At 42.3% G+C, this 14,336-nt stretch overlaps 1 protein-coding gene across 1 annotated transcript; it reads left to right on the top strand.

Annotated features, from left to right (window-relative positions):
* The first annotated feature begins 83 nt into the window (after positions 1-83).
* On the top strand, positions 84-13,234 carry LOC107271204 (collagen alpha-1(IV) chain). Its single transcript, XM_015746894.2, has 26 exons — positions 84-410; positions 1,337-1,382; positions 4,271-4,397; positions 4,504-5,018; positions 5,093-5,227; positions 5,306-5,413; positions 5,483-5,704; positions 5,772-5,963; positions 6,047-6,163; positions 6,252-6,416; positions 6,522-6,824; positions 6,899-7,282; positions 7,350-7,556; positions 7,642-7,810; positions 7,882-8,009; positions 8,605-9,043; positions 9,120-9,469; positions 9,581-9,847; positions 9,959-10,130; positions 10,210-10,455; positions 10,535-10,900; positions 10,995-11,210; positions 11,356-11,727; positions 12,081-12,252; positions 12,633-12,747; positions 12,839-13,234. The coding sequence occupies exons 1-26, from the start codon at positions 391-393 to the stop codon at positions 13,094-13,096; spliced, it is 5,811 nt and encodes a 1,936-aa protein (XP_015602380.1). The 5' UTR covers positions 84-390; the 3' UTR covers positions 13,097-13,234.
* Positions 13,235-14,336: the final 1,102 nt, after the last annotated feature.

Here is a 14,336-nt window from a genome sequence, read left to right as displayed (position 1 = left end):
TGGTGGTGGTGGTGGTGGTGGTTGTGCCGTTGCTGCGGCCGTTGCTGCTGCTACTCTTGTTCTTGGTGTTGGAGGAATTGCTCGGGCACGAGGAGAGAGGAGAGAAAGAGGTGGAGGCGCTTGAAGAATCGCTGCTCGAAGAGGCTGCTCTCTGACTCTGACTCCGAGAGTGCCGATCCTTTCGGCGGAGGAATTCTAGCTGGCGTGGCTCAGACTGCCGCCTCCACCTTCCCTCCGAGTTCATTCAGAGCCCTCCCTGGATGGGACGGTCCACACGTCTCTCGGTACCCGGTCGCGCGATATTTTCTGTCTGTCTGGCTGCACGGAGTTGAAGCACTGTGTTCAGGAGGGTTCCCGGCTCCCTAATAACGCTGGTACAGGGAGCTCGACATGACCTGGTTGCGATTGAGGTGAGTACATTTTTTATTGTTTTTATTTATTTATTTTTTTTTTTAACGGTTCTTAGGAAATTTCAACTCCGACCCCGTACACGGTAACACGTTACAGAGTTTGTTACTCGGTGGAAGAAAAATATACGGATGTTCATTTTGGGACTTTTTTTTTATCTTAGTGTTTATACGTACGATCGTCAGGGATGCTGCGGTAACTTGATCCAAATTGGATGAACTCTCTCGGATGCTTCCTATTGGTTAATTATCTTCTTGGTAGACATCACTTCGGGCTATTTCGCGTCTTTTTATTTTGTGGTTAGATACTGGTTTTTTGGGCATTTTTCTTTTTTTTGTTCTTTTTTATTCGTCCCTTTCGAGGATGCCCAAGGATCTGCTTAGTATGTATGGTATACATGTGTGGGCTTATACGCTGCAGCGTGTAGCGTGTGATGGACTTACAGGATCGTCTTATTGCTAATTTCGCCCACGCTTATCGCTATAGATATACAGGTCCCTTAAATACACAGCCCACGTATCGTCTTTTAATAATCTTAATATCTCATAAGTGTGTGACGATCATCAGATCACTCTGCGTGTATAACTCGTAATTATAGAAGTAAAGAAGACGAACCTATTATTAATGTAAACGAAATTGACATTATCTCGTTTAACGTTATTGTCACTGAAAAATGTTTCTGCGATATTTCATATCGATTTACATCTTTCCGATAACTAACGCTCCAATCTTATCCCGAAGAGTTTTTTTTTTAACTCTTTTCCAACATTTGACACAGTCTTATCGTATACCGCCAGTCGTCGGATACTAAGTAGATACAATTTCTGCAATGCTATTCCTCGGAAACAAAAGTCAAATTTAGAAAAAAAAATAAAATTCCTTAACATAATTTAAAAAAAATACCATTCAGCTGTTTTTTTTTTCACAGATTGATCGCATCCGTGGTCTGCCTGGTCCTCGTGGTAGTAAAAGGGGTACGTAAAAAAAAAATTATCTAACACGTTAATCGGTTCAAGAGCCACTGTCAGAGAAAAAGGACTATGGTCACATACGAGAAATACTTTTCGATGGTATTGTACACGTACTTATCTCCACACGGGACACAAACCACCCAGAGTCACATAAACACACAAATAGGCAGTATGCGTTCCGGTTCACAACGTGTACCCGTTTCATTCATTGGTGGTGACGCTCGACCATCCAGGATTCATTCATAGATACAGAAGCTGGGATAGTATTTTTTTCCACCAGATTTATGTTTCGTATTTCGACGCTGCCCGTAACTTTCGCGAAAGTAACAAGAAAAACGGGTCCTTTCGGAATCCTAGAAAATGGCAAAATATTCGATGCTGTCTTTGTCATTAGTTTGTCACTAGGTAGACAGTACCAGTCCGCCCACAAGAATTTAATTTTATTAGCCGTATGCACCAGCCCTCGTAACCGTTACTCACTACTGGAAATAGTTCACGAGTACGTATTACTGGAAACGTGCTTATCCGATTGGTCCATTGTTTTCATATTATTTTTTTTTTTTTTTCTTCACGGTTCCGCATATCGCGGGGTCATATCTAAGTCTTCTAATCTTGCGTAAGCCTGCGTAAATGAGTAAATTAAAAAAATCGGTAATCTACTCTCGACTCTATGAAACTGTCATACGAAACTAGTGTTCGGGTTTCCGTCATCTTGTCATAAAAAGGAGAGCAAGTGCTTAGGCAGTCTAAAGAAAAATAAACTAGAAATTAGAGTCAATACGGAAGTGTCTGATCTCCTTATCAGCGAAATATTATTTTTTTCGAATTTCAACAATTTTGATAATTATCATACTAAAGCTATAATACTTCAATACTTCTAACGCTTTCGTTATCGACGTTAAATTGACGAATTATATTATAAATTCGAATTATATTTGATTTCGCGTTACGAAACTGATAAAAAAAGAAAAAGAAGAGTCTCGTTAATCTATTTAACGAGGTGTTAGGCTATTCGTGTAATTTCAGAGAGTCGAAACGTTTGAGAGCCACTTTACGCAATAAATAAGCTCGCTTGGTCGGAAACCGTGAGTTAACACGATTCTTGTACGTGTTTGTAGGTGGTACTTGGAAACGAAAAAGAGGAAACGAATAGGAAATAAAAGGACTTTAAGGTAGCCATGGTGATAAAATCGAAGGTGGAGGAAATCTGTGTAAGCTAAGAGAAGGATAGATTGCACGGGTAGTAGTAGCAGGTAGTAACAATAACAATAGTAGTAGTAGTAAAAATAATAATAATAGTACCAGCGACAGTAGTAGTAGCAGCAATAGAAGCAGAAGTCAACGCTAAGCATATAAGGGAAAAAAAATGAAACAGCGAAATGGTTCATGATGCTCGTAGTCTAAGCCCGCGAGCCGAGGTTGCGTAACCGTGTTTCACGATGGTGACCAAGACCGGCGGCAAAACGCGATAAAAGGGACGATTCTTGAACCGTCACGAAAAGATATCTCATATCTGGAATAAGAAAATTGGGTTAGCTCCGTTACATAGTGTCATTGCGTATCTAATGCACGACAGCACGTAGCCTCGATTCACCAATGACTCTGTCGCTAATTAAATTTATCGTCAAGCACTGCCGATAAATAAGATTCTACTGGAATTTATAATTTCCATACATTGACGTGCTCCCTCGGTAACGGCAGATTTCTTCCTTACCGATCGTGTTCTTTTCCGTTGTTCTTCTGTTTGTTAGATCATTTCGCCTTCTGAGGTCATCATTGTTAATAACAAACTTCGTATTCGCTCGATCACTATTTATACATTAGGAATTGACCGTGTCTATTGAATGTATTTTTTATTTTTTTGCATAATCACGCCCAAGGTCCTTTCGTCGATCCGAGATCAAGATCGCGAACATATATGTGACGATTTCTAGAGCGAGCCGCGTGCCACGAATGATCGAAAGTTCAATTGCAGTTACGCCCTGTATATTCATTGGGAAGATTCCCATGTAGGCAGCATAACACTTACGTCGTGAGATAGGATCGTGAATGGGAATGACTTAATAGCGGTCTTACAGCTGCGATGATCGTTCCACTTAATGATTACGATCGCAGCATGACGTTTTACGAGTATCCAGTTACCGTTATACATTCGAGACAGTCTATCAGTTTACCATAATTATGATACGCATTAGAACCACATGTGAATTTCGGATATACGGGTTTGTTGTTATTATTATTTTATACAAAATTATAGTACTCTTCGTTGTTCCTTTCGATCGATGAATGGAAATTTAAAAGGACGTTATCCTATCGCCACCCCCGCACTGAGCTTGTCATTTAGTGTGATAACGGGTGTCTGTTATCAGCAGTGCACTTCCCGTGGATGCGCCGTTTCCCCATAAGAAAAAAAAAAAAGAAAAAAAAAATTGTAAAAATGTTAACGGGAGCAAGACAATAATTTTCTCGGAAGCGGCATCACGATGAGTCATCGTGTCGTCGTAAAATGTTTGGTAATGGCGGCAGGGATGCTGGAAGATAAGAGCTGGAGCTGTTTGCCAACGCGACATGAATTCTACTGTATTTATTTTTACTTGGGGGAGTCTGCTAAGAATAGTTTTAGGGATTCCTTTTTTTCTTTCATTCTGCCTGTCTCTTCTGATTCTTCTTCTTCTTCTTTTTGGGGACTTTGAAGTAGCCGTGATCGTTGCGGGGTCAAAGTTCATTCTGTATCTACACGCTTACAGTTCGTGCTGGTGATATTTCAGTCGCATAATTGTAATCGTATATCTGTCGCTCCTTGTAGGATTAATTTTATTGGATTATCTTGTTTTTTTTTTTATCATTGAATCATTGCTATACTTTTTTATTTATTGTTCCTTTTTTTTTAGGAATACAATTACTCGAGGTATAGAGGCAGACCAAAGCCGGTCGTACCAGTCCACGTAGGTCGTGGAGATATCGCGAAACCTGAAGGATACGACGAAGATGCTGCGTTGGATGAAAACTATTCGGCAGGTCCTGAAGATTTTATTTTATTTATATTTTATCTTGTTCGTAGATTGATGCAATATACGGGATTAGATATTTTTTCAAAAAACTAAAGTTGAAATTTTAATTACAGACCATACCGACGAATCGTATAGATGGGATTTAAATTCGAAGTCGTATGGGAATCGCGGTGGTGTTATAAACGAGAATGCAGAGTCAGGGGATGGTGACTGGAACCGTTCCGCAAATCCTTATGGTGGTCGAGGCTCACAAGGATACGATGGTGGTTATGGTTCAGAAGGATCCACAGGAGGTCGTGGAGCTCAAGGACCAGCTGGTGGCTATGGGTCTGAAGCATCGAACAATTATTATGGAGGTGAAGAAAGTTCAGGTGCAGGATATGGATATGTTCCGGAATCGGCGAATTCTTATGGAAGTCGCCAAGATCCTTCTGGCGGTTATGGTGGTCGTCAGGATGCTTCTGGGGGCTATGGTGGATATAGAGAAAATCAGAGAGGATATGATAGTGGTTCAGAAAATTATCCCAGCAGTTATACGGCCTTTCCTATTCCTGGCGCAACACCACCTAGAAATTGCACGGGATCAGCATGTTGCGTTCCTAAGTGTTTTGCTGAAAAAGGATCACGAGTAAGTTTAGTACTTTTTGTTTTGCTTCCTTGATCAACGATGATCATTATTTGGGTGAATTATTTTTATTTTAGGGAACACCAGGAACATTTGGCCCCGAAGGACCTAAAGGACAGAGAGGTTTCCCAGGTGGTGAAGGTCTTCCAGGGCCAGATGGGCAAAAGGGTGATCCTGGTCTGCAAGGACCTCGAGGACCAAGGGGAGAGCGCGTAGGTTTTTTTATCAATGAAATTGATGTTCATTATGTTCATAAAATTTAAATATTAACTTATGTTTTCATAATTTAGGGTAGCATCGGTGTGCCAGGATTTCCTGGTATCGATGGGATTCCGGGAGTTCAAGGAGCCCCTGGTAATGCTGGGCGTCCTGGACGGGACGGTTGTAACGGAACGGATGTGAGTGATTAATATCAAATAATATAATTGATTAAACAATAATAATAATTAATAAAATCTTTTGTAAAGGGTCAAAGAGGAATTGATGGACGTCCTGGAGAACCAGGTCCTCGAGGCTTACCAGGTGTTCCTGGTCTAAAAGGTAATAAGGGTCAACCTGCTTTCGCCGGAAATTTCCCACATGGTCAAAAAGGAGAACCAGGTATCGATGGAGTGAGAGGTCCACCAGGACCTGCGGGACCACAAGGGGAATCTGGTTTCCCTGGACCGAAAGGAGAACGGGGATCATACGTAAGTATCTGCGTTAAAAGTAAACAATTAACAATTTAATATAAATTAACGTGAACATGTATTTTAGGGACCACCGGGTGCTCCGGGACCTAAAGGTGAAAAAGGTAATATGGGTCTCGGATTTGAAGGAGTGAAAGGTGACAAAGGGCAGAAGGGAGAACAGGGTCCGCCTGGTTCCCCGGTACCACTGTACCCATTGAGTGGGTCTACTCCAGGGATGGTATGTCCTAGTGGTGAGAGAGGCCTGAAGGGAGACAAGGTAGGAACTGGTAACTTTTTAAATAATTGTTATCTTGAAACTTAATGATAAGTTTTTTTTTCTACATTTTATGTATTTATTAGGGAGATACTGGTCCATATGGAGAAAAGGGTGAACCTGGTCCAATGGGAGATTACGGTATTCCTGGAGAAGCTGGAGTGAAAGGAGAAAAGGGTTTACCAGGTGTTCCTGGTATTCGAGTGAGCTTTATTAAAAATTTATCTACAAAAGATTAATTTTCTTGCGTAGGTTGGAAATATTTTTTGGAATTATTATTGTCCATTTTAGGGTAGAGACGGCTTCTCCGGGCCCCCAGGGCCTCCTGGGCAAAAAGGTGATCAAGGTTACGATGGAGTGGATGGTTTACCTGGACGTCCTGGAAAGAAGGGAGAACCAGGACGCGATGGGCCTATGGGACGTTCAGGATTACGTGGTCCCCCAGGACCACCTGGTGTAAGTTACTATATATATATATTTACATCTACTCAAAATTGCTAATGGAATTCTATTTTGCATTCGATTATTTGCTAAACAGAATAATTACGAAATTATTTACAGGGTGGTAAAGGACGGGCTGGGCCTCCAGGACCTCCGGGACCGCGAGGATATCCAGGTGCAGTTGGTCCAAAAGGATTGGATGGTTATCCAGGAACTCCTGGTGCAAGAGGACCAATCGGTATCCAGGGCGGGCCAGGTCTGCCTGGTACCTCTGGACCGGAAGGATTACCAGGTGAAAAAGGAGATAAGGGAGACTCTGGATTCCCAGGATTCCCAGGATTGACTGGACCACGAGGTTTTGATGGGCCTCCAGGACCTGCTGGACCTCGAGGTCCTACGGGAGAGAAAGGACATTCGATAATGGTAAATATCATTTAACCGTTCGTTGAATTACCAGTGCTTTTGATTTGCGCTAAATATTCTTATTTTCTCAATAGGGTCTCAAAGGAATGGATGGTATACCAGGATTGGATGGTGATAAAGGTCAAAAAGGAGAACGAGGTTACGCAGGGCCTCGAGGATATCCTGGCGATTCTTTGGAAGGAATACCAGGAGCTCCTGGAGTTGCAGGAGCTCAAGGTGAACCTGGTGTACCAGGACGCGATGGAATCCCAGGAAGCCCGGGAAGTCCAGGGGAAAAAGGCGATATCGGTGGCCGTTGCCAGGATTGCTCACCTGGTTATCCAGGATCTAAAGGAGATCGAGGGCTCGACGGTATTCCTGGTCTAACAGGTGCTCGAGGACCACCTGGAGAACGCGGATTCCCTGGTGAACCTGGTGCAGATGGACTTCCAGGAGCAATTGGACCACCAGGAGCACCGGTACACTTCCAGATCTAATCTTCTTTAAATACTGATAAATCATTTTCTAACTTATTATTAATTACAGGGTAGAGATGGTATTCCTGGAAGTCCTGGACCTCAAGGAGAACCAGGTAAACCAGCAGAAGTGTCTCGGGATAGTTTGAAACTCGAAAAGGGTGATAAGGGCGTGCGGGGAGAACCGGGAAGGCAAGGACCTCCGGGACCACGAGGTCCCATTGGAGAAAAGGGCCGCATCGGAATGGAAGGATTCCCTGGAGTGAAGGGAATGGCGGTAATTAACTAAATTTTCACGCAGCAATAATTATAACCTCAACGGATAAATTAATATAAATTACGTAAACTTTTATTAAATAAAGGGTGAACGAGGATACCCAGGACAAGACGGTATTCCTGGCAGACCGGGAACTCCAGGATATAAAGGTGAAAAGGGTACTAGCGTGAAAGGAGAAGCTGGTGAACCAGGACTTAAGGGTTCGATTGGTGCAAAGGGTGAGCCTGGGTCATATGGACACAAGGGTGAACCAGGTAAGCAACGTAATGACAATATTTTATTTTTCGTAATTAAACAATTGAATACTATGATATGAAAATTTCAGGTCTTTGCCCGCCATTGAACTTGACTCTTAATTTAACGGGCGACAGAGGATCTCCTGGTGAAAAGGGAGAACCAGGACCTCCTGGTCGTGATGGATTCCAAGGTGATAAGGGAGATCAAGGATTCCCGGTAAGTAACAACACCATTTATATATGGATATATATATACAGATGCACACGCATATAGACTAATATTGAATGAAGACTTTAAACGACGATAGTGGCATAAATTTATTAGTAATTTCTGAAGTTTAATAAAAATATCCTTCTGATATGGAATTTCATCATCTTTGACCTCTGCAACAAGGTCACGATTAGTGTATAGATATGCGGTTATCAGTACCTGGAAATTGTTCAACATAACAAGACCGCAGCACTATGCAGTATCAGTTTTTAATAGATTTAAAAGTACATATCAGAATTGCATTTAAAAGAGTTAAAGTAGCAATCCTGGTTGGCACACGATAGTGCTCTTCTTTTGAATTTGTCTTTGTCTCTTTTTTCTGTTATTATTGGTACTTGTTAGTTAATTGTCAGTGCATATCTATGATGGAACGCTATTTTCGTCAATAAATTATATTCTTTTTAAAGCTAATCTAGTGACATTTATTAGGGAATTCAATAACACATCAATTATCTGGCAGCATTTCGTTGGTTTTTCTTTAAAAATTACTTATGGCTCATCGAAAATAATATCGCGTGAATGGTTTTAAATATTATGCCAGGGTCCTCCAGGACCAGCTGGACCAATAGGACCTCCGGGACCAGTTGGACCCCGAGGGCTTCCAGGACAACGTGGAGAGAAGGGTGACATTGGTGTCATGGGCTTCCAAGGCGATCCAGGACGCGATGGACCACGAGGTCTTCCTGGTGCTGCGGCTCCTAAGGGAGTTAAAGGAGAACCTGGAATTTCGGTAAAGGGAAGTCTAGGTCTAACTGGACCACCGGGCGAGAAAGGAGAGCGTGGTCTTCCAGGACCACCAGGAAAGGACGGTCCACGTGGTTATGCTGGATTAGCAGGCTTGAACGGTGAAAAGGGTGACACCGGGACTCCAGGACTTAATGGTCTCCCGGGAACACCTGGAGAAAAGGGTGATACTGGCCCGATTGGTCCAATGGGACCTCCAGGAATTGCAGGAATCCCAGGAATGAATGGAAGAAAGGGTACGATAGAACTCGTTAAGAAAAAACTTTATAGTATTTACGAATAAATAATTATTTAATCACACATAAATTTTAGGAGAACCTGGTTTATCCGGGGAACCTGGCAGAGCTGGCCTCCCTGGATTCCCAGGCACGAAAGGGGAGCCCGGTGAACCTGGAAAGGATGGGCAGAAGGGTTACTTTGGACCACGTGGTGCCCCTGGTGTTCCTGGTGAACCGGGACGCGAAGGTCCACCTGGACTAAAAGGAGATCGCGGTGAGAAAGGTTTTCCAGGTTTCCCTGGACTTCCTGGTATGGAAGGAAAGCCTGGAATGCCTGGTCCACAAGGTCTTAAAGGTGACCGCGGATTCGACGGATTACCTGGTGTACCAGGACCTATTGGTTTCTCGGGAGAGAAAGGAGATATGGGTTACCCCGGAGCCATGGTAAGTTCACGTCTTATTGTTATACAATATTTTAAGGAATATAATTTAATTGAAAAGTAATGTGTAAATGAACTGTTCCTGGACTGTTACAAACTTCAGTAATATTTTTAGGGCAAAAAGGGTGAACCCGGTCTAGTGTCTGAAAAGGGTCAGAAGGGTGAGACTGGTACCCCTGGACTTCGTGGACCCCCAGGAGTGCCCGGACGAGATGGAATCGATGGCGCAAAAGGTGAACCAGGAATACCAGGAATAGGTAAAGACGGAATTCCAGGACTTAAAGGAGAACGAGGAGTTCCTGGACGCGATGGACTTCCTGGATTGCAAGGACCAAAGGGGGATGAAGGTGTTCCGGGATTACCTGGAGTCAAAGGAAATTCGGTAAATAAATTAATCAGATATTCTTCCGTAAAACTTTTATATTTTAAGAATAATTAACATTAGCTTGTCAAAAATCTTATTGTTCTTTTATCAATTTTTTTATATCAATAGGGTCCTCCTGGTGCTTTCGGCGAACCTGGGCCTCCTGGACTTGACGGACTTGCGGGAGAAATTGGTGATATTGGTCTCGAAGGACCTCCTGGATACCCTGGAGTCCAAGGTGATATGGGACCACCTGGACGAGATGGTCTAGATGGTGCTAAAGGAGATCGTGGTCCAATAGGTATTGAGGAAACAATAATATTATATTATTAAATAATAAATTACGAATTTTCTCTACGAATTCCCTTCATTATTTGCAGGAGCTATTGGATTTCCTGGTGCGATGGGATCAGCCGGAGAGAAAGGAGACCGTGGTCCCCCTGGATTGACTGTAGATATCAAGGGTCAAAAGGGTGAACCAGGTGTTCCTGGTCGTCATGGATTGACTGGATATAAGGGAGAACGAGGTTTCAACGGTCCTCCCGGATATGATGGTCAAAAGGGTGACAGAGGACTACCAGGACCTGTTGGACTTCCGGGTGCCATGGGTCCCCCGGGCGAGAAGGGTAAGTCCTCTTCTAACGATGTCTCGCCGAGATTAAAAACCATCTCTAGTATATATTGCAATTATTCTGGCTCCTTCAGGCGATATGGGACCACCTGGTCCTAGTGGACTTCCGGGCTTAACGATAAAGGGAGAGAAAGGATTACCAGGCCTACTAGGGAAGCATGGTCGCGACGGAGCGCCTGGATTCCCAGGAGAAAAGGGTGAGCCCGGATTAGAAGGACTTTCTGGGGAAAAAGGCGAACCAGGACCGTACGGACCAATTGGACTTCAAGGCGAGAAGGGTGACGCAGGTTATCCTGGACCGCCAGGATTGCCTGGAGCTGATGGTCCGCCAGGACCACAAGGACTTCAAGGTGCAGATGGAGAACGTGGTCCCAAAGGAGACCAAGGTATACCAGGACTTTTTGGAGCTCCTGGAGAGAAGGGAGATCGTGGCTTGCCTGGTAAGAATAATTTAACTATAAACAAAAATCATCATACCCTCGTTGTTTACTTTAAATATTCCTAATTAAAAATTTGTTAATCTTTTCTCCTCAGGGCTACGAGGAATAGACGGAATTCCCGGTGAAAAAGGAGATCGTGGTATCGATGGACAACCTGGATATCCTGGTGCTCAAGGAGAAAAGGGAGACCGAGGTTATCCCGGTGATATAGGTCTGGCCGGAGCTCCTGGATACGTTGGCGAAAAAGGAGACAAGGGTGAAGATTGCCTGCAACCACCGGCAGGTCCGAAAGGAGAACGCGGTTATCCTGGTAAATATTCTTGGTATCTCATAATCATTCCATCACGCATGAAAGTTATTAATAGAATCTAGACATCAAAAAAAAAAAATTGTCGAGTAAATATCCCAAACCCTCGAATTGCCCGCAACTGTTAACGACCACTTATTTTCCGCAGGTCCTGCAGGACCACCAGGTCTCCCTGGCGAGAGAGGACCTCAGGGACCCGAAGGCTTCTCTGGTCTAAATGGAATTAAGGGCGAGCAAGGCCCAATTGGTGTACCGGGACCTACAGGATTTAGAGGTCCGCCTGGTCCCGTCGGACCAGAAGGTCACATAGGTATTCAAGGACCAGTCGGAAGCCCAGGTCCTAAAGGAGAACAAGGACCTCCTTGTGAGACCATTCCCGATTATCTAACTGGAATTCTCCTGGTTAAACACAGTCAGAGTCAAAATGTTCCCGATTGCGAACCAGGACACATTAAACTCTGGGAAGGCTACAGTCTTCTTCACACGGATGGCGATGAAAGAGCGCATTCCCAAGATCTGGGTAATTATTCTTTAATTGAAATATTTATAAACAATCAACGAACAGTGCATGCGTGAATAAATATTTCTTAGAACCTCTTCATAAATTCACATTACGGAAAATCAGTAAAAATCTCTATATCTTTTTTTTTATTCATTATCATCCATAGGCGTAAACAGTTCTTCATAGATTCAATTGAGAAAATCTTTGCTTGAGGTATCCTACGTATTTAAATTCGCCATATGGCTCAAGACCCAAGGCAGCGACTGGTCGCACCGCGTTGCGAGGACAGCATCGCGCAATCGCTTTTTTTTCAAATCTCTCTCCCACCATTTCTTTCAATTCGAGCCGTCCAATAAATTTTCTGAAAACAGGTTATGCCGGCTCCTGCGTAAGAAAGTTCTCGACGATGCCCTTCCTGTTTTGCGACGTCAACAACGTGTGCCATTATGCGAGTCGCAACGACCGTTCCTATTGGCTCTCTACCAACAGTCCTATTCCGATGATGCCTGTTGAAGAAACCGCCATCGAGGAATACATATCCAGGTAGAGTAAACAAAATATCTGTTGAAAACAATTTATCCAATATCTTTTAGATTGATATGTCACAATGCAAATCGTATACAACGTATATGATTTACCATCCAACAATTTTTCACTACTCCCAAAGGAATTACCTAACGATACGATCGTAACGATCGGGCAAATATTATCGACAGGTTTACGTTTTTCTTTAATTAATTTTTGTTACAAAATTAGTTTCACTATGAATTCATATCAGGGAATCGTTGCTAGATGTTGCTTTGCATAAATATATACATGTCAAGCTATTGTGATTAGTCGAAATTTATTTTTTCTTCATCAGGTGCTAGTTAATTTGGTAGAAAAGAAAAAATATTTTTGAATAAAAAAATCTTTTTTTCAAGGTGCGTCGTTTGCGAGGTACCAGCTAACGTTTTGGCAGTGCACAGTCAGTCGTTGAATATTCCGGAATGTCCAAATGGATGGACGGGTCTGTGGATCGGATACAGTTTTGTCATGGTACGTAAATCGGGATGACACATAATCAACTGCACTGAAGAATAATATTAAAATAAACATTGGCCAATTCTTTTCCATATCGTTTATTTAGCACACGGGTGCCGGCGCTCAGGGCGGTGGTCAATCACTATCTAGTCCTGGATCCTGTCTCGAGGACTTCCGGGCAACGCCATTCATCGAGTGCAACGGTGCCAAAGGTCACTGTCATTACTACACGAACGAGTATAGTTTCTGGATGGCCAGCATAGACGACAACCAGCAATTCAGAAGACCTGAAAAGCAAACTCTCAAAGCTGGCAATTTAAGGTCCCGAATAAGTCGTTGCCAAGTCTGTATAAAGCACACATAAAAGAAATTCATAATCAATTTCATACGAAATTGGTAATAATCTATTGAAAATTAAAGTCTACGAAGGGCAAAAAACAAATGAAAAGATATTGCGTAAGCCTCTGCAAAACGAGTGTATAACGATTGCCATTTTGTTTTTCATGGACGTCACGACGTTAAGATTAAACCGTAAGACCGCTTGGAAATCGTCGTAAATGTTACGAAAGCTCCGTCGCGTCGAGAGCTTTATGGTGAACCGTGAGATGGCGGAATGCTGAGACAGAGAAAAATATAATACCGCGAGTAAGGTAACAGAGAGAGAGATAGAGAGAGAGAGAGAGAGAGAGATAGAGAGAGAAAGACAAAAATAGGGAAAGAAAGGAAACAAAAATAGAGGAAAAAGAAAGAACAAGAAATTTTTTTCCCACTCTTTCTCTATCGCTTGTTCTGTTCTTTCTTTTTCTTTTCTTTAATTTCTCTCCTCTGCCATCCTTATAGTCTCTGATCACTTGGATCAGCTCTCTTTTTTCTCGTTCTCCTGTTCGTGATAACTACTTCGTATGCCCAGTGTACTACCTAGCATGTAAAATAATATATAATTTATATTCGTAAATCCGTAATGGACGACTAAGTTTATTATTCGTACTACCATCAAAACACTGCCCATATCCAATATGGCAAACTCGCATATTGTATATTAATATAATACTTTCTTAGCCTCGTAATCGTGTGACGCCAAATATTTAAGTACATACATAGGTATTTTGCTACGTAGACAATAAATCTATATTTTGAAAATTCACTTGCGATTTTTACGTTCAACTTACGGATTCAGCTACACACGCACACCTATCTATATATATATATATATATATATATATATATATATAATAACCAGTATATCGATAAGACACTGAATTCCTCTCACATTGATTATCACTCCAGTACTTTTCTCCTACTCAATATTTATTTCTCGCAAGACAGTGCGACTGCTAACTATTTGCGATCTGGAATGCAAATTAATCGAATCAACGTAAACAGCAGATCGTTATTATTTCTGTGACGTGTACTCGACGACATAACGAGTATACGTGTTATCACGAATGGTATATACCACCAGTGGTATATTTCACCGTGAATAAATGTCATGGAAAATCAACCTTTTTATTTAATACAAAGTTAATGCAGTCACTTTCGAAGGTAGGTGAGTTTACTAAGTAACGCATATTATTTATTTAAAATGATCGTTCGAGATTGCCGAT

This window comes from Cephus cinctus, unplaced genomic scaffold (genome assembly GCF_000341935.2).
Source record: "Cephus cinctus unplaced genomic scaffold, Ccin1 Ccin1_scaffold0928, whole genome shotgun sequence".
In the NCBI taxonomy this organism is placed as follows: domain Eukaryota; kingdom Metazoa; phylum Arthropoda; class Insecta; order Hymenoptera; family Cephidae; genus Cephus; species Cephus cinctus.
The sequence above is the reverse complement of the archived record's forward strand: the minus strand, read 5'-3'. Positions and strand labels throughout refer to the sequence as shown.